Source organism: Notolabrus celidotus, chromosome 10 (assembly GCF_009762535.1).
Source record: "Notolabrus celidotus isolate fNotCel1 chromosome 10, fNotCel1.pri, whole genome shotgun sequence".
NCBI lineage: Eukaryota > Metazoa > Chordata > Actinopteri > Labriformes > Labridae > Notolabrus > Notolabrus celidotus.
In genome coordinates, this window is record NC_048281.1 from 24,578,404 (window position 1) to 24,602,181 (window position 23,778).

At 38.4% G+C, this 23,778-nt stretch overlaps 1 protein-coding gene across 1 annotated transcript in view; it reads left to right on the forward strand.

The window, feature by feature from the left end:
- The window catches only part of st6gal2a (ST6 beta-galactosamide alpha-2,6-sialyltranferase 2a), an 81,380-nt gene that overhangs the window by 33,739 nt on the left and 23,863 nt on the right, over positions 1–23,778 (forward strand). Inside the window, exons 4-5 of the mRNA XM_034693357.1 lie at positions 21,984–22,081; positions 23,089–23,190. Coding sequence (XP_034549248.1) covers positions 21,984–22,081; positions 23,089–23,190 — 200 coding nt within the window. The remainder of the gene's footprint in view (positions 1–21,983; positions 22,082–23,088; positions 23,191–23,778) is intronic.

Genomic DNA, 23,778 nt, shown 5'->3' on the forward strand with positions numbered 1-23,778 from the left:
GGCGTTTATATTTGCATGCTTTTGAGTAGCTTCAGCATCTCAGTGCATCCTGTGAGGGTCTCTAATTGAGGGGTTGGCTTGGTTTAGTGTGTGATGTGTTGCTGCCATCATGTGGTCAACTCCAAACACTGCATCCTCAACATGAGCTACACTAAAACGGCTATATTCAATGAAATGCTCAAGTAGAGCTCATACTTAGACACTGACTCAACTCTGTTGTCAGTTTTGAGATCACAGTTTGTGATATTATTAATTTCCTGTTGAGTCATCATTTGTCTGTGCTGGTGAAGCCCCCCGCCTGTGTCCCTCTTTGTGAGTCCTTTGACAGCTGAGTGTAGGATCTTAGAATTTTTTTGACAGTACATAGGAATTATTAGTGTTTTTATTTTGGGAATTGTGATTTGGTTGAGCAAAAAATTTAAATTGAAATGCAAGAATTGGTGCCCCCTGGTGGTAGTTTGGAAAAACAGCACATGTAAAAAGAGAGATAAAATTACCAACACATTAGAATATATTGTGAAGAAATATCCAGCCATTAGAAAATTTACATTACGCTACAAACACATACATGGAATTGGCAAGAAATTTAAACCAGTTATGTTATATCTCCACCACCTTATCACAAAGAGAGAGCAGTGTCATCCTGCTGTGACTGCAGTCTAAATGTAAATGAGTGATGTTTTGTCAAACAGAATGGTTCTTATCTGTCAATAACTTCAAGCTTTAACTCAACTAGAAAAATAAATATGTTTATTTGAAATAGCTACTGTCACTGCAAAAAGATCTGCCAATTTATTTCGACCAACGTTTATCATGCACTGCACCAGATGCTGAAAAATAGTGGTCAAAAGCGTATCATCATTTTTACAGAGACGGAGTTGATACATTGATGTTTCTTATCTTGGTTGGTTATTTGTAACAAACCCAAATGTATTCCATTTATAATCACAGAAAAAAATCAAATTCTCTCATTAATGAGACTGCAACCAGAAAATGTTTGAAAATGCCTGAAGAATGCCCTGAAAGAATGGTTATAGATTAAGTGGAGTTATACCTGCATTAATTAGTCACTGTCAATCATAAGGTGTACGTGAAAACAGAAGCAAATGGTGGTAATTAAAATAACTTCACTGCAAAATCAGATCATGTGGATAAAAATCATTTCATCGAAAAAAACATCTCAAGGTTTTCCTTTAAAAAAGTGTGACTGTGCAAATACCGTATTTACCAGAATGTAGGAGTACTGTCCTTTTAAAGATTGATTTTTAGAAAAAGACTCATTGCAAATCAAATCTTGTTCTTACACAGAGGACACATGTAATTGACAATAATGATGATAAAAACACATTAAATGGAACAGGGTTGTTGTTTATAACACCTTCAAATAGAATCATGCTATTTTCTGCTTTAAAGGTTTTTTTTAGGCTTTTCTTTTTTTTTTAAGCTAATCTGAGAGAGACAGGAAATGTGGTGAGAGAGAGGGACCAAACCGGGATTGAAAACCGATCCCACAACCACTGCTATCAGGACTGCACCCTCTGAACATGGGGTGCATGCTCCACCAACTGAGCCAGAACCTCTAACATCATGCTTGTAATATATTTTTAAAGTTGAACATTTTAAATGAAATGAAAGTGATCAGATATGTAATTGCAACATTATGGTATCAGCATTTTTTAAAATAAATATATAATGATATTTTTATTTCTTACAGTCAAAGTAAATCATTTGTGCTCAGTTATTATTATTATTATTATTATTATTATTATTATTATTATTATTATTATGATTATTATTATTATTTTTTTTTACATTTTATGCAAATAAAGGAAATAAAGACACAAAAAGTAATATAAATTATACTGGAATTGGAATTCACAGTTTGAAAATAAGTAAGTCAAAAATCTAACAATAATAGCAATAATAGCAATAATAAATAAAGAGGATAAGATTGGAAAAAAAATGTGTAGTCTAACTTCACAGTGAAAATTAAAGAGAAAGCAAACAACTATAACAACAATAAAATACAAAACAAAAGAAAAAATAGAAAACAGAAACAACTACGTATACCCCCCCACCCACCCCCGTTGGTTTGGTTCTCATTACATACATTTCATACACATTTCTTTTGTTGTCAAAAAGTACAATATGATTGACAGAACAGTATAATACAAAATAACATAATATTCAAGTCCAGAATTTAAACGAAAAATCAGCATTTTAATGTCAGGATAGAATAGAATAGAATAGAATAGAATTAGAATAGAATAAAATAGCCTTTATTTGTCATTGTAAAGTGCACAATGAAATTAGAAGTGCTGCTCCTGAAGGTGCATGCAGGTGGATGACAGGTCTGGTATTAGGCATACCTTTGTTCCCTGTTTCAGTTACTTACTCACACATGCATTCTAAAACAGTCTTTGTGTGCTGGCCATCTTCTGACATTACACACTGTGACACTGTAATTCAGTCAGATGATAGTTGTCTTGCAACTCTGCTGCATTTATAACCATCATCTTGAAATAGTCATTATAACTCTGTTTGAAATGTTTGATAACTTGGCCTACTTTTGAGCCACTATGCTCCCTACGTCTGATCACGTGTCAGTCAATCTTTCATCCCGCTGGTACAGTAGCAGTGAGTGATGGCTGGCTCATGATAGGTACGCTTGTTTTACAGATGTGCTGTTGTCCTCTGTTTTAAACAAATATCAGACAATCCCATTTTTCCAGGTGTATTTCCAGGAATAAAAGAAACCATCATATACAGTATTTGGGCAATACAGTGAGGGAATTGAAAACCTCTGAACAGCCACATACACCCAGCAGACCTCTTGCTAGCTGATGCTTGCAACTCTTAGGTTCATAAAAAGTTAACAGATTGATAATGTTTTTGGAAAAAGGCTGTTTAATACATGATGTGAGCAGAGCACTTAAACTTTAATGAGGCCAATGCAAGACAGCCATCACGCATTAAATAGCTACAGTAATTACTGGAGCATTGACTGACACCAGAATAGTGCTTTGTAGTAGCTCCAGGTAGAAAAATAAATTAGCATAAAAAAAGTGTGTCTGATCTTTTTAAGTAGAGAAAAACATGACAGGTCTTTCAAAATTCACAGCCAGACATCCAGCTTCCTGTTTTTGACTTTTGCTTTCTCTCTCTCGCTTTATTTGTCAGGCATGAAGGTCAACATAGGCACTCGTAGAAATGAAAGACCCCTAACTTCAAAGTTACTTATTCATAACACATGCAGGGTCAGTTATATTAAGTTAAGAGTAAAGTGTTGTAGCTGTGGGTCAGCTGTTCAGGAGGTGTAGTAATCAACATATCTGTATTTTACTGATAAATCCCAAAGAAGAATAGACTGAGCTCCAGAGGTCTTAAACTCAACCTGTAAACTCAATTTATCACGACGAAAGAAATGTAACATGTCAAACATGAACAAACTGCGTGAACAAAAGGGATCAGCTTTAATCTCATAGACACTGACAGATGAGCTCTTTAGTGGTATATTAATCAAACTCTTAGTGACAGGGTGTGAAAAATGGTGTTGTAACACTGTAGTGTAATCACTGGACGTGTCACACGCTTCACATGCTTTATGGCAGCTCTGAAAAAAGAGAGCACAAAAGAACTCATTATTAAGTGTTTCCTTTTCACAGACTGTCGAAGAGATCTGAGGTCTACTTTTACACATTTTTACACACTCCAATCTCTCTGTATAGTATTTTATACACACACAAGTTCTTAAAGTTGAGTGAGAGTTCATGGCTTGCACTAGTGGTGGGCGATATGACCTAAAATTTATATCACGGTATTTTTCCTTCATTACGCGATAACGGTATTATATCACGATGTTCCAACATGAAATGGGGTAGTCTTTTCAAAACAGGATTCTGGCTCTGTTTTTTCTGTGTTGTAAGTGTACGCAGTTTAATTGTGTTCTTTTATGCTTGTCTGAATGTTTCCAATGCTTTTAATCTTTTAATGTAAAGCACATTGAGTTGCCCTTGTGTATGAAATGGGCTATACAAATAACGTTGCCTTGCCTTGGTTTGACCATAGACACTTACCTATAGCGATGTGCAGCCTGTATCCAAAACAGTAGCCTGTTGAGCTGCAGTGCTCTAACAATGTTTGCACCACTGTCTGTCATCATGCACACCATAGGGCCCTATGAAATCTGTTTTATCATTTCCAAATTCTGTTTTTTAAATTTTTAGAATTCTGTTTTTTACCCTTTAGACATATTTTACCAGCATATAGTGTGTGCTTTTTGTGTCAGTGAATAAAATGTCCATTAATGAAATCCTTAAATTTATTGATGCAACACTCTGTCTTTCACATGGCTTTTGGAGGACAAGTGGTCATCACACTTATTTTTATGTTTCCATTCAACAGTATGTTGGCAGAATTTGCTAAAAGCATGTCACCTGACACATAGAAGTCATTTGGGAACTGTTCAGCTCTGTATTGTCGGGATTGGTTGTTTGGTGTTTGCTAGGGTTAGTTATTAATTAGTTATGATGTTAATTAATGAGTTGATGTTCAGTTTTACGTGATGTCAGTGAATGTGTTGACCAGGATAGCAGGCTTGTGATTGGGTGACGGAGAATGGAGGCGGTGTGTGTGTGTGTGTGTGTGTGTGTGTGTGTGTGTGTGTGTGTGTGTGTGTGTGTGTGTGTGTGTGTGTGTGTGTGTGTGTGTGTGTGTGTGTGTGTGTGTGTGTGTGTGTGTGTGTGTGTGTGTGTGTGTGTGTGTGTGTGTGTGAGTGACAGAGAAGAAAAATAAGAGAGGCTGAGGAATGAATGAATCAGAGCCAGGTTCGGAGCAATTATTTCACCTTTGTGCTTGTCGGGGAAAAATATGTTAGGAGGCATGTGCTGCTCAGAGTCCAGTCATTATCAACATAGTGTATTGTGAGGCTGATATATGGTGGTGCGGCTGGACGGACCACAAATCCGTGGTGTTTTGGCTTGCTGTTTCGCTTTCTGCACGCCAGTAATTGTTTACTGAAAAACATTAAAATCACAAGCTTAAGAGTGAACACAGGAAACCTAAAAAGCTTTCTGTCCCAATTCAGTTCTGATCTGAGAATGATGAATGGCATATTGTCCAATGAACAAAGGTTTTTCAATTTCATCCTTGCAACACAGCCCAAATACTGAAGTCCTACCTCGGATGGCTCACACTGCCAATCATACTTTAGGATTGTAGTGTGCCACATAGGGTGACTAATCAGATTTCAAATGGGGCCCATGGCCACCTCTTTGGACACGCCCCTGATAATGCACACTTGCTGCCTTCAAATAGAACTCGTACAGTCGTGGAGTTGTGTGAATGAGTGGCTTGGGGTTAAAATGGTAGGCAAGGGATACATGAATGCCAAAAGTTTATTTGTTGTCCTCATTGCATTATAGGTGGAAATGCTAATATTACTATTTTTTCATATGGGCTGAAATGCTGTGTGGAGTCCCTGTACAAGCTTTGTCTCGCTAACGTTAGGACTACAGACCCTATCAGTTACATAATAATGTAATGTCTTTGTGTGAAACTGGAGTCCGTTGGCTCCACCATTTCTATGGACGTCATCAGACACGTCACAACCAAGCGGCAACCTCCGGTCTCAAACAATGAAGCCCATGCGGAAGTGCTATAAACTGTAGTTCATTGAGAATCCGCTTGAGGCTGGCTGCAGAAAAAAAACAGGAAACCACATAGACACCAATTCAAAAAAGACGATCTTTGCAGCATTAATAAACATGTTTACAGCTTGGTTAAAAAAAACGGCTTGGCTCTATGAAGCTAATTTATCTATCGGCACACACTGTACGAGGGGGAATTTGTTTGTAACGCCACGGTTCAGAAGATATTTAGATTACAAGTTATGACTGACTTGACTCCCGGACGGGAACACATACCTGTTGGCTAGGAGGCTCAAACTCCGCCCCTTTATGTCACACTCTGCCGGGTTGAGTTCTGCATTTCCAATATGGCTGCCGCCCTCGATTGGTTTCAAAACAGTACTCAGAAACAGATGGGTGACGTCACAGATAATACATCCATATTTTATACAGTCTATGGTTACAACTTGTGAACTTGATGCTTTCAGAAAAATTTGACTTACAATGTTGTAAATATGATAAGAGGGGGACTTTAATATGGCCATTCCTCATGAACATGGTAAACACGACCCCATTTAAAGGCACCAACTGTCAAAGCATATAAAGGCTAGGAGCCAAAGTGGTCAAATTAAACAAGTCTCCATGTGAGGACAGGTGAAAGCGTAGACTGTACTGGTCTCTTAAAGGAGAAATATGATGTTTGTTTAATAGAAACCGAGGAGGCTTTCAGTATTCTAGTTATATACTGAATGTGCTCATTAAAAAGCAAATGGTCATCAATGAAACACCCAAGTCGATACCAATTTAATTTCTTGACTGTCTCTTTGAAAACATTAGCATGGTGATAAGTGGGTAGAATAATTTGGTTAAACTAAGATAAGTTATAAGATAAGACATTAACAAAGTACAAGTAAGGTACGCTCAGATAAACACTTACTAAAATCCAAAATCCTGCTAAACATTGTTAAAAAAATCCAGTAGTGAAGGAAAGAAATTCCGAGTGAGGTCACTCCTGAGAAACGTCAGACACACAAACAAGGAGTAAACACTCTGTAAAACAATCTAAGGGGGGTTATTGATCCTGGTGAGGTTGAGGTTAAACCACTAAACAAGTGTTCGGGGAAATGACGGTAAAACAAAGAGCTACAGGCTGCCAACACACAACTGTGAGTCTGAAGGATTCAAAAGAAAAGGAAAATCTCAGTTGAGTGAGTGTTTTGGGAAACAGACATGCTGGGGTCAAAGTTTGTCTGTCTGAAGGCAAAACAGCTTTTCTTCCTCACAGTGAAAAGCTTCAATTATTAAACTGTGGCTGTTTGTGAGGTTTCGGAGTCTTGGTTGGATGTTTTACAGTTTTGGCAAGATGTTGAGTAAACAGAGGAAGTAAACACGTTGAAATGATAAGCAATAAAGTAGATTTTAAAAGTGTTATCTTTATCATTTATACACCTCAAGTCATGTAGTCTTTTTTTAATCATTTATATTCCTACTTGATATTTTGATATACTTTTTGCAATTATTTTCTGTTTGTTACCTTTAGGGCTCCTCACAGAAAGATTCAAAGCAGAACATATTTTGGGATTATCTGTTCACCCTGCAGCCTGTGAGGCATCATGAGGAGGGCATTGATTCATTTTAAGGGGTCATAGTCAGACAGGATTGAAAAGTTGGTGGGTTTAAAAGAAAAGAGCCTCGAGAAGTTAGTTCTCACGAACACCTTCTGACGTGTGCACTGTGGCGTTTTATATAATTGATGTCAATGGAGCTGAGTCAGAGTAGGCTTCCTTATTAACATTAATAAGCAGACCTAATTGTACTCCTTTATCTGTTTGATTATGCTCTATAAATACAGGCTGCTGCGTGATAGCACAGAGCGTTATTTAAAAAGAGAATCAATACAGTGACCTAATATTTAGCAGGTAAATACACAACAAAGGATGTTTATGTAACACAGTTATAACACTAAAGGGCTTCACGTGTGTTTAAGAAAGAAAAACATCTGCGATATGAGCACCACGGTTTTGTCTCACTGCTCCTCATTGCTCATAAAAAAGGTGAAAGAATGAGATTTAAATATAGATCCAGACTTTATTGTCCCAGAGGGAGATTTTGTTTTTACCACCAGTTCAATACAGATTGAAACACAACAGCACACAGATAACGACAGAACATAAAGCCACTATGACTACATTCTTATGTAAAAAAAAAATAAAAAAAAAAATTTATTATTCTTACATCCCAGCAGACTGCATTGTTAGTGTCTTGCCAATTTCTTCAATAAAGCAAAGACAGAGAGGACAAAACTGAGCCAAGGTCGCCTCATTTTTTGAAGGTCCTATTGTGTCCTATATGTTATCACAATAATAGGGAACTCAATTCTAGTAATGGCAAACAGGCTGTCCTCTACAATCAGGAAGAGTCAGTTTGGTGGCAATATCACAGCTAAACAACTACTGAAGTCTTTGTTTACTTTCAATTAGTACAACTATCCATCTCCCCACTATAAACTCCCTCTCTTCATCTTTCCAATCCCAAATTGGGTTGAGGAAGATGGCTGTCTAATATGAGTCTGGTTCTGTTCAAGGTTTCTGCCTGTTAAAAGGATGTTTTTCCTTCCCGCTGTATGTACTTGCTGAATGCTGTAAAGTGCTCCTCACATGGTGGATTAAGATGAGATCAGACTGAGTCCTGTCTGTAAGAGGGGACTGGATCTTATCCTGTCTTGATGTTGGCTCTTGGTTGGTTAATAATATAACATAGAGTACGGTCTAGACCTGCTATGAAATAACACTGTAACAAAGGTAACTAGGCATGGTTCGATTTACAAATACTGAAATGATTGAAAAAATAAATAAATTAAAGCCCCTGTAAGGAACTTTCCATGTGTATCAACTTTAGCGCCCCCTGTGGAAAAACAGCCTTTGCTGATTTATCATTTTAATCTTTCCTGTTGAACATGAGGAAAAAATCTGTATCAGCAGCATGCAGCTAATCTCTTTGGTCTGACACCTACCCACAGATAGTGGCTTCAGACATTAAAAATAACTAAGGAGGGAATAATGAGTGTTGATAGTGGACAGTGAATGGTGACAGGTGATCCGCGCCACCTGTTATCACCACACTGCCTTTTACCTGCATGGTAGTTAAACAGCCTATGGTAGCATTGATAGTAGTGAGTTATGGACAGACCCACTGCTGCAACCAATTCACAGAGACTCACACCAGCCCCCCTCTGCTGGTCACTTGTTATCTAAAACTGAAGAGTCTTTTCAATTTAACCAGCAATCTATAAGGTTTATTTTTGGTCTACCTCGCTGTGTATCCAGCAGGCTTTGTGCATTGAAGTGGTCACATGCCTCTTGAGTGCCATCTTCTGGGTAATATAACATAACACAACGGAATACCTCTTCTGTATTTGGTGTATTAGTCGCCCTGTTGTAGAAAGCATAGCTCACTTTTTAATGACAAAAAACGGTAATCAAAGGGCATCTTACAGACTGAATTTTAGAGTGAGTAAAACTACAATTGAACCAAACCATAAAGGCAAGGCATGGCAAGTTTATTTAAAAAGCACCATTCATACAAAGAGCAATTAAAAATGTTCAAAAGAGTTAAAAAAAAAAAAAAAGAACAGAACAGTAACGATCAACAAAAACATACAGCATACACTTCAAACATTTACATTTTATATGCAGCCAGTTATGTTTGATCTACTCTCTCTCTCTCTGTGTACTTGTGTAACTTAACGTACATAGTAAATAGTGTTGGGCCTTATTATTAATTTAAATTAGGAGGGATTATTATAAATGATCAGCCCTCTTAACTGCTCTGAAGTCCGTAACTTGCAGAGTCTTACTGTCCCGCCGGACACAGAATCAAAATTGATCTTGTCTTAACCGAAATGAACCCTTTAATCATTAGATTCATCCCAGAACTTCTTCTCAAGGATTAAGACTCACACATTGAATCTTTTCTGTGTCGAGTCGCAGCCCGAAACTGGCTCAGACCTCTTGACCCCCCCGCAGGGTGCCCGTATGCCTAACATTTAATTGTAGATCCAATTTCAGGTTAATTCTTTATTGTGTGCTATTTGTGAAGTGTCCTTGAGTTTTCTGAAAAGCGCTATATAAATAAAATGTATTATTATTATTATTATTATTATTATTATTATTATTATTATTATTAATTCCATAACGCCATACCTTGTCAGAAAATATCCAATTTAAAATATGACAGTAAACAAACATAAACATGAAAACATAAAATATTTTAAAATCTAAGATCAAGAAAAGGAAACTGATGCAATATGATTTTTTTTTTTACATTTTTATAAACAAACCTGTAAACATGGGGCAGCAATTACAGAGGAGAAAAATATGATTTTTCACAAAATTAATTTGCCTAAAATGTTGTGACGCACTTATGCTAAGTATTTTTATTCTGCACAGGCAGAGAATACCAACACAATGCACTGATGCTACAATATTGTCTCTTTTTTATATATATATATATATATATATATATATATATTTTTGGGGCTTTTACACCTATTTCTTTTAGATGAGAGGAAGTGAATAGGGTGGGAATTTGGGAGAGAGTTGGGGAATGGCATTCAGGAAAGGGGCTGTAGGCCAGAATTGAACCTGGGCCACCTGCTATATGGGCATGAGACTTAACCATTAGGCTAAATTCCCGCCTGACCATATAGTCTCTTGAAAAGCTAAAATGGGGTCAAGAAAGGGAGTTTATCAGGGTAAAATGAAACAAAAAGGACAAATCAAAATACAGAGGATTCCCTCAGGCATTTACAATCACAAATACACTGAGAGTTAAACATGCAGTAAGGCACAGGTCATTTTAGTTATTTTAATGCATTTATTGAGAGAGTTAGGACAGTGAATAGAAAGAAAAATTGGGAAGAGATGGCAATTTGGAATAAAACTAAGACCACCAGCCTCAAGGACTATAGCCTTTGTACACGGGGTGCACAATATAACTGCTAAGCCAAACTGAAGCCCCATACATTTTAGTTCAGTGTTGTGCTTTTACGATGGTTTGTGGTGATAACGCTCAGGATTTTGATTTCATAAACCTTGTTTTTGAAAAGTCACAGTTTACGTTTTCTCTCCCTGAAAAACAATCTGATGAATTAAGCCCCCTATCAGCAGAGAGATCCCGGCTTTCAGATCACCTCATTGAGAGGCCTTCAGTGCGCAGTGGCCCTGTAGGATGCAGACATGTTTACAGTCTTCTATTGGAGCAGGAGGGCAAGCTCAATGTCAAGACAGTGAGCACGTGCTGCCTGACTGTTCACAGTCTATGGCGCCGATGTGAATGCCAATCAGCCGAGCACTGGCAGTGATGGAGCAGCATAAGATCAAGAGCTACAGCTTCTTCTCTTATACTCTGGTGTCAGATTGATTGTAGGAGGAGGATCAGCGGTGGATCGATCAACTCACAGGCAGACGTTACAAGTTTCTAATTATTACTACAAGCATCCATCAGGCCGAGGGTTTCACGTTGGAGTGAGAAAGGAAGGGGGGTGGAAGAGGAAAAGGGGACAATGGTGTTTTTCTTGGAAACCTCTCTGGGTTAGTCATCAGTTACAGGAGAGAACCACTAGAGAGCACTTTGGTTATGTGATCATGTTTTACATCACTGCTGTCACGTGTTGTCAGAGTGAGTCTGCCACACAAACTTTGATGCTGCAAGGCCATTGATCTGACTATCTACAAAAAGATACTGTGTGTCTGTTTGTGTGAGAGAGAGAGAGAGCGAGGTTGAAGGGAAGTCATTCATGTGCTAATGATTGGGCATTTTCAGCAAGCCACAGTGTGATTATATGTATTTAACACTTCTTTTTGAGGTTGCCTGCAGAAAAATAAAGGTCTTAACTTTGATCTTCATTCAGTCCTGACTTCTTCAAGACCTTGAGATGCTCTTACTAGTGTGAAGTACTTAATGCGCAAAGGTTTAAAATTGCTGCAGAGGCTTTTTTTCAGTTTGAAGTAATGTAAACAACTTCAGAGTGTGAAACTTCTATATTTTGAATGCCAAATCAAATAAAATCTGCTGATAGGTCTCAGTAGCAGCTGCAGGCGTTTTGCCCACTGAAACCTTTCAAATAGGTCAGATAAACTTAGGAAAACAAGGTCACAAAGCAGGGCACGAGCTGCTATTTTAAGCTACAGAATCTCTTTCCAGCAAATCTGAAGAAATGGAACCTCCTGAAATTCTTCTGACCTTTTGTAATGAAGCTAATACACATCAATGTAGGTATGAAGGGTGCAGTGACCCCTCAGGGATGTACGAAAAACACTACACTGAAATAGGTGGTCAAGAGCAACCGATATGCACAGTCCTGTCAGTCAGACAAACAAAAACATACATAAAAATAACTTTGTAATTCCTCATAAGGCAATATTGGGTCAGTAAAAAGATGTTTTTGATGTCAGGTTGTATAAGCTACTCAGAACTTAGCACTAATAGAATGGGTTTGTCTGAGGGCAAGGTAGAGAGGTTGAGTTATTCAAAAATATACTGTACCCTTAAGCTTAAATGTTGTTTTAAACATGTTGTTTTTCAACTATTTATTTATTTTCAATGTTTTGGGGCATTTTTGCCTTTATTGGATAGGACAGCTGAAGAGAAACAGGAAATGTGGGGAGTAGAGAGTGGGGGGAAGAATGGTGGAGGCCGGTAGTCGAACTTGCGGACGAGGTCTATAGTCTCTGTACATGGGACGCGCAACCAAACCACCAGTCCAACGGCGCCCCAAACATGATATGGTTGTCCATTTATACCTCAAATACTTTGTTGGGGCTCTTTTATCATGAACTACTGCATCAATACGATGTAGCATGGAGGAAATCCGTCTGTAGCACTTCACCAAACACCTTGAATTGTGTGTCTCCATATTCCCCCGATTATCGAACCTTGATTTCCAATATAAATGCAAGATTTGTTTTTCTCTGAAAAGAGGACTTGAGACCACTGAGCAACAGTCCAGTTCCGTTCTCTTAGCCCAGGTAAACCACTTCTGACAGCAGCTCTGGTTCAGGAGTGGTTTGACATTAGGAGTCTGACAGATGTAACCTCTTTCCTCGAGACGTCTGTGCGTGGTGGCTCTTAATGCATTGACACCAGCTGCTCCCTGCTGCTTGAGCACCTTTTAACACTTTTACCTTCCAGTCAACTTTCCATTAATGTGCTTTCATACAGCACTCTGTGAACAACCTTTTTAGCAGTAACCTTCTGTGGCTTACCCTTCTGGACAGGTGTCAAGTCATTGTGGTAGCATGTAGTGAAGTAGAATGATTGATTGAGATGCACCTGGAGTATTTTGTAAGCTGCATGATGGTACCTCACAGTAAGAAGGCTCCTGGTTTGAATACAAAGTCTTTCTGTTTTGAGTTTGTGTGTTCTCCCTGTGCATGTTTGGGTTCTCTCTCAGCCCTCCAACTTCCTCTCACAGTCCAAAGATGTGCTCATGAGGTTAATTGGTGACTGTGAAAGGTTGTTTGTCTCTATGTGTCAGCCCTGTGATTGACTTGAAACCTGTCCAGGGTATACTTTGCCTCTCCCAATGACAGCTGGGATTGGCTCCAGCCCCCCCTCCCAAGACCCTGAAGTGGGATAGATACTGGATGGTGGATGTTTTCCTGTAACCATGTTCACAGCAGGAGAGAGCCTTACTCCACACAAAGTCTTCCAGAAATTAAAGTTGATTAAAAATGACTAAGCCAGGCAAGAAAAGACATCACATCATTCCTCCCCTTTGATTTTAAAGTCATTTTATTTATCTACAAGGCCTGACATAATTAGGCACCTCCAGAGTGCGATCCATGTAATGTCCCCTCTTGAACTCTCAGACATCTGCTGCTTTTCTTGTAGAAGTTCCTACAGTGTCGCCCAACAATTCAGGTGAGGCAGCTTTTAGTTTTTGTGGCTCTAAATTGTGAAATAGCCTTCCTCTGGATACGAGTTGCCGCCGGCCAAAGTTGGGTGCTAAGCTCACCAAGCACTCTAAATTAACAATGACCCCTACAAAATCAGAGCATTACAAAGTGCGCTTTTAATTCAACAACCCTCATTTGTAGGAGCACAGGATGAGTAACTCTATTACTGAATCCTTACAGGGAGCTAGACTTGTAAACATTGTGTTTAAAAGAAGAGGTCCAAAAACATTTACTGCATTTACGGGATGATAAGAGTGCACGTCAGCACAGTGTGTGTCTGTCAAAGCAAACAGGAGGAGCAGAGCAAGCAGACAGCCTGCTTTAATTAATTGATAGTGCTGTATCTCTGAAAATAAACATAGCCAATGCTGTTATGGCTCTCCAAATGTAATAAAGCAATTGTTAATAAACCTGGGTGCGACGCCTAGGTGTAGTCTATATGTGGCAAACAACTGGATCCTCATTACCTAAGTAATATTTTTTTATACTGCAGACTCTGTCCTGATGAGTAGGCAGACTCTTGCAGCCACTTGCACAAACATGAGCCCCCCCATTTAGGATGAGGTAGAGAAACTTAGCATCCAACTCTGATAAGGCTATCTGACAGTAAAGACTTCCAGAACTATACATGCAAAATAGACAAAGAGATGAAGGCACCAAAGTTTTGAAAAGTTCTTGCAGCCCCTAAGCCTGCACAAATAAGACAAAAAAAGACACTGTGTGATTCCAAAGTGCCTACAAAAGAAGAAAGTTACGCCAAACTGCTGCCAAGTAAGTAATATCAGTGCTCTAATGCCATTTGCATATTGAAATATGCCCTTATGCATACACATTCCCTTTCTAATACAAAGAGGCTTCACCAAAAACCAACAAAAACCCCCATCACATTCCAGTTCACTGTAAACAGAGTTTTTCAGTAACAGTTTGTAACAACTGTTACTGAAAACAGTTTAACTTTTCCACAAAAAAGTGTTGACAAGGTTAAAGAACACTTCTCCCAGGTGTGTGTATTCATCTCTGGTGGGATTTTGCAGCATAGCGATGAGGCAGTTATTTTCCCCAGAGCTCTTGCTCTCCTGCTCTCCCTCTAAAAAAGGAAACCTACAGATGGTAAATCTGGTATCACATCTGTCCGATCTGGCATCCACACAATCAACTGAAAAAAACAAACATCCAAATCTCTCCCTTCTTATCATCTATCAGGAAAGTGGATTTAACTATGGTAGCAGCAGAAAGCAGCTCCAACAGTGCTAAGAGCTGTTCTCTGAATTCAAAGTTGTTCATATTGCACAGAGCGGCACACTTAGTGGGTCTCTTTGAGCTTGAATATAATTTGAACAAAATGTTTTGTGAGTGATGGAAAAATCAACTGTCTCTTACTATCAGTTTGACTTGGAAAATAAGAAGTCATTAAAAAGGCCAGAGGTTTGCTTTTCAAAGGTTTGATTTAAAAAAAATAAAAGTTGTAAATGTGGCTCATCTGATAAAATGGATGATGACATGAACATTTGAAGTTTTTGAACCAACACTATGTGCAACTATCCCAAATTAGAATGAATGATGGCAGCCTTTAACCTAAATGCAAGCATGTTTCAGAGGACTCAGGAGCAGGTCTATTGACAGTTAATCTGCCTCCATAACTACATTTTTATTCATAAAGGTGGGGCAGAAACTAGGTTGAATATTACTCCAGTACAAGTGAAAGTTTCTCAGTCAAATTAAGAGTTTAAGTACTGAAGTACTTGCTTTTAGTATCGTTTTGTTTTGTTTCGTATGGTGTCATGTCGTGTCGTATCGCATGGCATGGCATGGCATAATCCATGGGATTTGGGATCATGCTGTATTGCATATTGTATGATATTGTATTTTGTCGTATTGCAAATTCTTTTGCATATCGTATGGTATCGTATCATATATTGTATCATATCTTATCGTATTGTATCTTATCAAATCGCATCGTACTGTATTTTATATTATTGTACTGTACCGTACATCAACCCATCCCACTGCATTCCATCGTTTCATATCATATTGTATCATAGTGTATTGTGTAGTATCGTATCGCATTGTATGGATTGTATTGTATCGTGTTGTCGTTTCGTGGTGTGTTGTGTCATATCATCTCATACTATATCTTATGGTATTGTACTGTACCACTGTACCACTGTACATCCCATTGCATTGCATCGTATCATATTGCATTGCCTCATAAGGTATCGTATCATATTGCATTGCCTCATAAGGTATCGTATCATATTGCATTGCCTCATAAGGTATCGTATCATATTGTATACTATTGCAAGTTAACCTGTAATTTTGAGCACTATTTTAGTATTCATTTACCCACCTATTGTTATTAATACTTTTTTTTTTCCAACAAAGAACCTTCACAAAAAAGGAATCTAATCCTACCTTAGAGTTAGGGTTTATGGACTGAAGTCAATTTAAACAGAAATACTGCTGCTGTTATTTCTGCTTCTGAGCCTGATTTCAAGCGGATGTTACGTGCTGGCTGTTAAAGTCTTCAGAATATGAGGATTACATACTTCACAGTGTAGCCTTCACTAATTAGGGCACATTTTTGTTTGTCAAAACAGCTTTGGCAGCAAGAGCTCACAAACAGGCTGGCATCTTTCTACTCGCTTAAAAGGGAAGAATGCCTCAGGAGAGGGATGAGAGCCATGTTTTGGACCAAATTGCCCGAGGTGAAGCCTGCACTTAAAAAGAAGACGTAGTAATGGTCCTTCAAGCCAAAAACTGGCACAGGCATAGGAGAATCATTTATATCTCTGAATGCAGCTGTGATATTTTCGCATAGCTGAAGACAGCCAGGTGTAGATTACAGGTTTGCCTCACAAAAGGAGTCTGTTACAGTACAGTCATGAAACCAATGCCTGCAGTAATTAGTCATGCATAAGACAGAACATGTCTAAGCCTGGAGGATGGTGGCAGTTTTACTCCTTCTGGTGGGAGAAGATGGTGACAACTCTCCTGAAGGTATTCCAAGCAGGTAACTGAGGTGTGACATATTTGCAACTTGCAGTGTGATGCTATGTGACCTTCTGTGGACACATTTTGTACAATGTGACTTAAACCCTTTTTGCACTTTCTCAGGAAATGGAAGCTTTTGGGAAGTAATAAAATCACAATATCATGCTTTGGCCACAGGACACAATGATCAAGGTCTCTCTTCTCTGCAGTGGCATATGATGTATATTAATGGCAAGACCTTGGACCTTTCTCTCCCCGCACTGCTGTTGCTCGTACGTGAAAACAGAGAATTGCTGCCCATTGTTCAGGATAAACATGAATGGAAAACAAGGCTGAGGACAGAAAACTGCAGTGTACAATTAAAGCAGGTCACAATGTGTAATTGAGGTATAACAAAAAGCGAGACAAGAGAGACAATTCTGTTCAATACAGACTCAAGAAAGACATACAATTTAAAGACGGATTCAAGAAAAACAGAAATACTGAAGAAAGGAAGGAAATATTCAAAAAAGAAAGAAAGTAACCTTCAATAAATGATGGAGATGAAAGATTTAAAATGCACAAAAGGTAAAGAAAGAAAGGAGAAACGTTCCATCAAAGAAAAACATATTCATACATAGAACTGAAGGACTGAAAGGAAGAAAGTAGAAGACGAAAGAAGGAAAGAAATAAAGAAGGTTAAATAAATGGGGCTCATCAGAAGTAAACAGGAGGAGCAGTATCATTGCTGTAAAATTCTTGTAGCTTCATTCAGAGTCGCTTTTTGAAACAATGCATGATCAGGAAGCTGTAATGAGAGCCCATCAGGTACAGAGGAAATGACTGCATTTAGTGTGCATAAAGGCTGCTCTGTGGATGATACTATATCTGCAGGAGGCGGCTTTGAAATCATCCGTGAATGTGACCCAGCTCTCACACTGCACATGTGCCTACCTCTATTTTCCAGATTTCCTTGTTTATGCCATTTTATGTTTCCTCAGCTCCGATTCAGAGTGGTTATGGCTATAATTTGCAGTCATCTACATATAGCTGACGGTTATAATTTCTCTCCTATATTTTTTATACACAGAATACATAAAATAGACTTATAAAAAGAATGAATAGAATAGAAAAAATGCCCTCAAAACTTCTTTAGAGGGTTTCGTTAATTAAAAGCATTCGAGCCTTGAAAGGCTGTGAAATCTAATAAAATGTAAATCCACAAAAAATCCCGGCTTTCTTTTTTTACTTTATAAATCATCTCGTATCCCTAATATTTGTGTTTTGATGCTAAGGTTAGGAAGCAGCGAACCAAAGTGTATCAGAAAACATGAGGTATAGTATATGTTGTGTTTACAGGATGTTTTGGATAGGATTTGGAAACATTTTGGGAACTTTTAAATGCAGGATTTTAGCATTCAAAGAAGAGTTTCAGCACTTACACTTTAATATATTTTTTGATGAATAAGCAGGAATGTTCTCTCTCTGTCAATCAGGATTAGAAATGGTTCTGTAATTTTTTTTGTGTGAGAGAAATTTCAAGTTTGGGACATTTCTTGTTTAAAGATGAACCCAGAGTGAAGTAAGACAGACCAGTTATTTTAAACTAATTCTAGATATGTGTTTTTCAAGTCATATAAGACTATTAACTTCCTTTTTAGCGGTAGAGTCAAAACTCTGAGAATTACACTACCACCAATGAATCAGTAAGAGATGATGTATAGTGAGCAGGTGGTTGTGGAAATTATGGCCCTTTTCCGCTACGCAGTTCCAGCCCTACTCGACTCGACTTGGCTCTGCTCGACTCGATTCTATTCGGTTTGGGTACCTTTTCTACCAGCCCGAGTACCGACTCATGGTTGGCGGCATCATCATAACAAAGCTGTGGGAAACTGCGTTCACGTCATTTTGAACGCAACACAAACATAGCAATCACAACTCCAATGTCTAACTCCTTTTGGATCCGTTCGTCGGCCACTCCACTTAAAAAAGTCTGGACCTCGTCAACGGACCACGGAGAAACTTTGCGTGCAGACATTGTACAGTACTAATGTCGTTTTGTAAAAATGGCGGATTTGATTCCTGTGTTGGGCGTCGCGCTCAGACTCTTCGGTGACGGCATTCTCTGACCAATCAGTGTCCAGCAGTCAGTCGATGCCACCTTTTAGTATCGTCTCAGCTTGCTTGGAACCAGAGCAGAGCAGGTAAGAAAAACTGGCATCTGACACGAGGTACGGCGCCCGTGGAAACGCAACACAAACCGAGTCGAGTCAAGTCGAGTCGAGTAGAGTGGGGCTAAGACGGGCCGGTGGAAAAGGGCCATTAGGCTGTGACAGTGTGAACAGGCCCTGACTCACTATGCATTATCCCCTGTCATTACTCAGCTGCTAACAAAATTAATAAACAAGCTGATACAAATTATTGAATTCAAGATGATTTTATGGAGTTGCAATTTTTTTACTTGAACAAATAGTTTCACAACGTATACTTTTCTGCCTACTTGTGGGTCAAACATCATTATCCCCGGTCAATTTAAAACATGAGCTGGCTTACCTCTGCAAATCACATTAAACTGAACATTTCCATAAAGGTAATGTCAGACAAGGTGAACTTCTGCTGGAATATTTATGTTGACATTTCTGTCCTCATTTAGCTCTCCTCCTTCTCTGAGCTTTGCAATCATCACACCATAGTTGAGGCAAATGCCACAACTTTTAACATTGTTGCTATAATCACTACTGCTCATGGTGTAAGTTTTAGTTAAGCTGCTGTTGCCTGGATTGCAGGTCAGGATATTCATCCACTTTTCCTTATCAAAAAGGATAAGATAAGATAATCCTTTATTCGTCCCACAACGGGGAAATTTAAGTGTTGCAGCAGCAAAGTAGAGTATAAAGTAAACAAGCATATAAAATAGCAATTATGAAAACGTGATTAAAATAAAGCATATCTTACGATGTATATGCACAACTAGATAAGTACATTTACAAATATTTACCAAACCAGTGATGCGGTAAAAATGTGCACAGACTTGTTGCATAGCTATAAAACAATGTACTGAGAAGACGAGTAGAGAAAACTTATTGCACATGTAAGAAGAGAGGAATGAGTAATTATTGCACATTAATAAATAGATGGGGGAGATATTGCACTTAAGTCTGTTTTGGTGAGGTTATTGATATTGATGATATACTCTGACCACTGCAGGGAGAAAAGACCTGCAGTATCTCTCTGTGAGACACCACCGGTTTAGTAGCTACTTTGACCACAATTAATCGATTATCGATTAATTGATTGTTAAGAAATTACTCGAAACACACATTTTTGTTATCAATTTTCCGTCCCGTGGAACAAACATCATGTGGTCTCATGTTACATTCATCTATCAGGGAGGTGTTTTAAGTTTAAAGCATGTTTCCATGTGAATCAGCTGTTAAAGGTGTTGAGCACAGCGGAGACGCTCCGCTGGGGGCTGCGGCTGTGCGTCAGTTCTCCACGTGCGCTTTTTAAAAGAGGATCAATACAAAACTGCTGCCAACAACAACACGGACACAAAGGTTGACAGCTTTAAACAGGGTATTTCCACCTTTGGATACGAAGGCAAAAGACAGGTGGGAAATTCTGGTACGCTACGTTTACAGACCAGCAACATCAGAGCCGTCTGGGCTTTTCTCCAGCGGGACCGATTATGACCCGGTTGCGCTCCCGGCTGACACCTGACTGAATACACATGTTTTTTTTCTCAATAAGAACGAGTAGACAGAAAACTGGACACTGTGAGTCTGAAGTACTTTTCTGTTAGTATTATGAGCCTTCAGTTTATAAGATTATGTCCGCGGAGAATATTTTAATGAGCCTGATCGTTGATATTCTGAGTGTCAAACATGTATCCGTATTCAATCCCGTCAGTTAGATGCATTTTGTTGTTGTAGTAAATACAATTTAGGGGGAAAGCAACGTATTTGGCATTGTTTTTTACGTAAGAATAATAATGTTTTTTTTTTATCAATTAATCGATAATTGATCGTTAACATTTCCAAAAATCGATCACGGAAAATACTTAAAATGTACATCCCTAGTAGCTACTCAGGCTACTCTCACATTTGTGCCCGGTAACTCTCAAAACCAGCCTGGGATGCACACTTATGTTTTTTGCCACAGTGTCGACAGGCAGTAGTGAAATGTGATGGACTATTTTCAGTGGATTGGTTTGTTTTGATGTGGGTGCGGTGTTGCTTTTGTTGTTGAGAATGTATCATTGTTGTTGTGGAGTTTTGACCAATCGGATTTAAGTATTTAACACAGTCGGGTAATAACAACAGCTATGGACTTTCCAGGATATTGCATGTTGAAGAGGTAAAGGTAGGTAGGGCTAATTCGTTTTAGTGTAGGCAGTTTTCAGGATGGTGTATCGATCAGGATACATGGAAGGATGAGGAGACGGTGCGTGCACTTAGCTGCCGTAAGGCCAGCAGTATTTATTTCCTTTCTCACACAGTTAAATAGGAATATTGTAGTAGTCTGGAAAAAATCACACACAGTAAACATATAAGGCGCTGGTACACAGTAAACTAAAAATGCACCGACATATATAAATGTATAGGAAATAAAGGGATATAAACACACACTCATCAAAATACTTATACACGAAATCAAAACACTTACTTTTCATCAGCGACTCAACTAAAACTGTGAAAGGAAGGAACAGGAGGAGCAGGTAAACTATCAACTAGGCACACAAACTACTGCTCTGCCCGTCTCTCCCCAAACATGCGCACTCTGAACGGAGCTTAACGAGCTGCATGACTCATGCATGCAGGCAGAGCATGACCATTAACCCCTTACTCCCTGAGCCTCTGAAACATTGCAACTTACTCCATTTTAAAATGTTATTTAAATACATATAAAATACATACCAATAAACAATATATAAATCAACACTAAAACAGCCAAAACTGAGACACAAAGACTATAAAAACTCACATTTTAACACACATATGAAGGTAAGCGAGAGCCAGCACATTTGTGTACCTTACACAAGCACACATCAGTATATTTTTAGGTAACGCAGTGTTTGTCGACATTCTTTGATAAACCTTTTTGTTTATTTAGTAATCATATCTGTGTCTGTTTGGATCGATATGAAAACTTTCGTCTCTATTTCTTACCCTCAGTATTTGTTTCTCTCTCAGCTTTACCTGCTTAAGGTATTTTAAAACACATTTTTTCCTGCCACTGATTCACAGAGCTGTAATCAAATGTGGTAAAAAACATTTGTAACAGATGAATTACAAGTAGTGCTGTTTTGCCTGCTTCTTAAAAAAACTCAGATTGTAAAGTTTGTTGAGAGAAACCTCAGGAAACATCAATTGGCTGTATACATCTTTTGTAATAAGAATGTTCCCTGGGCTGTGTGTTTGTCTTCCAGATACCCATGATGCAGTTTTACGGTTCAACGCTGCACCCACAGAGGGATATGAGAGAGACGTGGGGAACAAAACCACTATCCGCATCATAAACTCACAGGTGAGTGACAGTGTTTGGTGATGCATAAGAATGTATCACTGATAAACTCAGAAAGCTGTGTCGCTGATACATGTGCCAGACTGGTGGAGTAGCATATGATGAAAATATCAATGATTTATGACTTTGACTTGTTAACACAACACGCCAGTTAGATGGCAGAAGAAGTGAGCGCTGCTGAAAATAAGCCTTTGTTTTATGTATTCCATGAGAAAGATTCTTAATGAGTGTTATATGTAACTGTTTCAGACAAAAGGGTGACATTTTTTTGTTTTGTTTTGGTTAAAAAAACAGTACTGATAGGAAACTATCTGCAAAATCTGCCTTGTCCTGTCTGTCAGAGAATAGACTTTAAAATCTTGCTGATGGTTTATAAAGCACTGAATGGTTTAGGCCCAAAATACATTGCTGATCTGCTGCTACTGTATGAACCATCTCGACCTCTGAGGTCATCAGGTACTGGTCTGCTTTCAGTCTCGAGAGTCAGAACGAAACATGGTGAAGCAGCATTTAGTCATTATGCACCACATATCTGGAACACACTCCCTGAAAGCCGTAGGTCCGCTCCAACTCTCTCCCCTTTTAAATCAAAGATTAAGACTTTTTTATTTGCCACTGCCTTCCTATCTTAGCTTATTTTAACTTGTTTTAAATACAAATTTAAAATGTATTTTCAATATATTTCTAATTTCCCTTTCTTTTCTGTTTTATTATATATGTCATTTTAATTGTGTTCTTTTATGCTTGTCTAAATGTTTCCAATGCTTTTAATGTTTTAATGTAAAGCACATTGAGTTGCCCTCATGTATGAAATGCGCTATAAAGTTGCCTTGCCTTGCCTTGTCCACAGGGGCGCCAAAATCCTCACAAACCAATAGACTCTCTCAATGCTTAAGTAGATTTACAAAATTGGCTTTGAAATAATTGGACATGAATGAGACTCATTACTCTATACTTGAGTGTAAACAATGTGTTTTTCAATTTTTACATAGCATATTTTCCTTTTACAGATTATGGCCAATCCCAGACATCAGTTCAACACAAGCTCAATCTACAAGAATGTGACTCTGGTGGCTTGGGACCCTGCACCTTACACTGTTAACTTACACAAGGTATGTTTGTTTTTATATTATATGAGCCTGTTTCTCACACAAACCATCCAAACAGTTCATTAATCTGCATGCAGTCTGACACAAAATGCTTTCTCTTCCCATGATGTATACGTAACCAGAGTAATGCATAAAATGTGAATATAATATTATTCCTTGGCTAACTCTGCTCTCACCCTCCCTCCCTTTCATTGTCTTTGTTCTACCTTTTAATTAAAATTCAGAGAGCAAGCCACTGCCACAATCAATAAGATCCAGTGAGTGTTCAGGTTCATATCCTGCAAAACGCACTTTGTAATTAGAATTGATTGCTTTCTGTGTGTGAGCTTTGTTCATGGTGGTTTAAAATATTCGGTAAATCTCAATGATGTTGGAATATTAAATATGTCCTTGTCTGTTCATATTGAGTTATTTCCAACACTTCATTTTTTTTCACGAGTTAATAATAGAAGCACTTGTCTTTTGAAATTAGCTGACCTTTAGTTCTCTGCATGTGCAGGGGGTTGTTGTTGTGCAGCATTGTCATCTCTTCTTACACAACAACACAATTCTGGACGATGGAGCTGACGTCCCATTTTATCACTTTTTCAG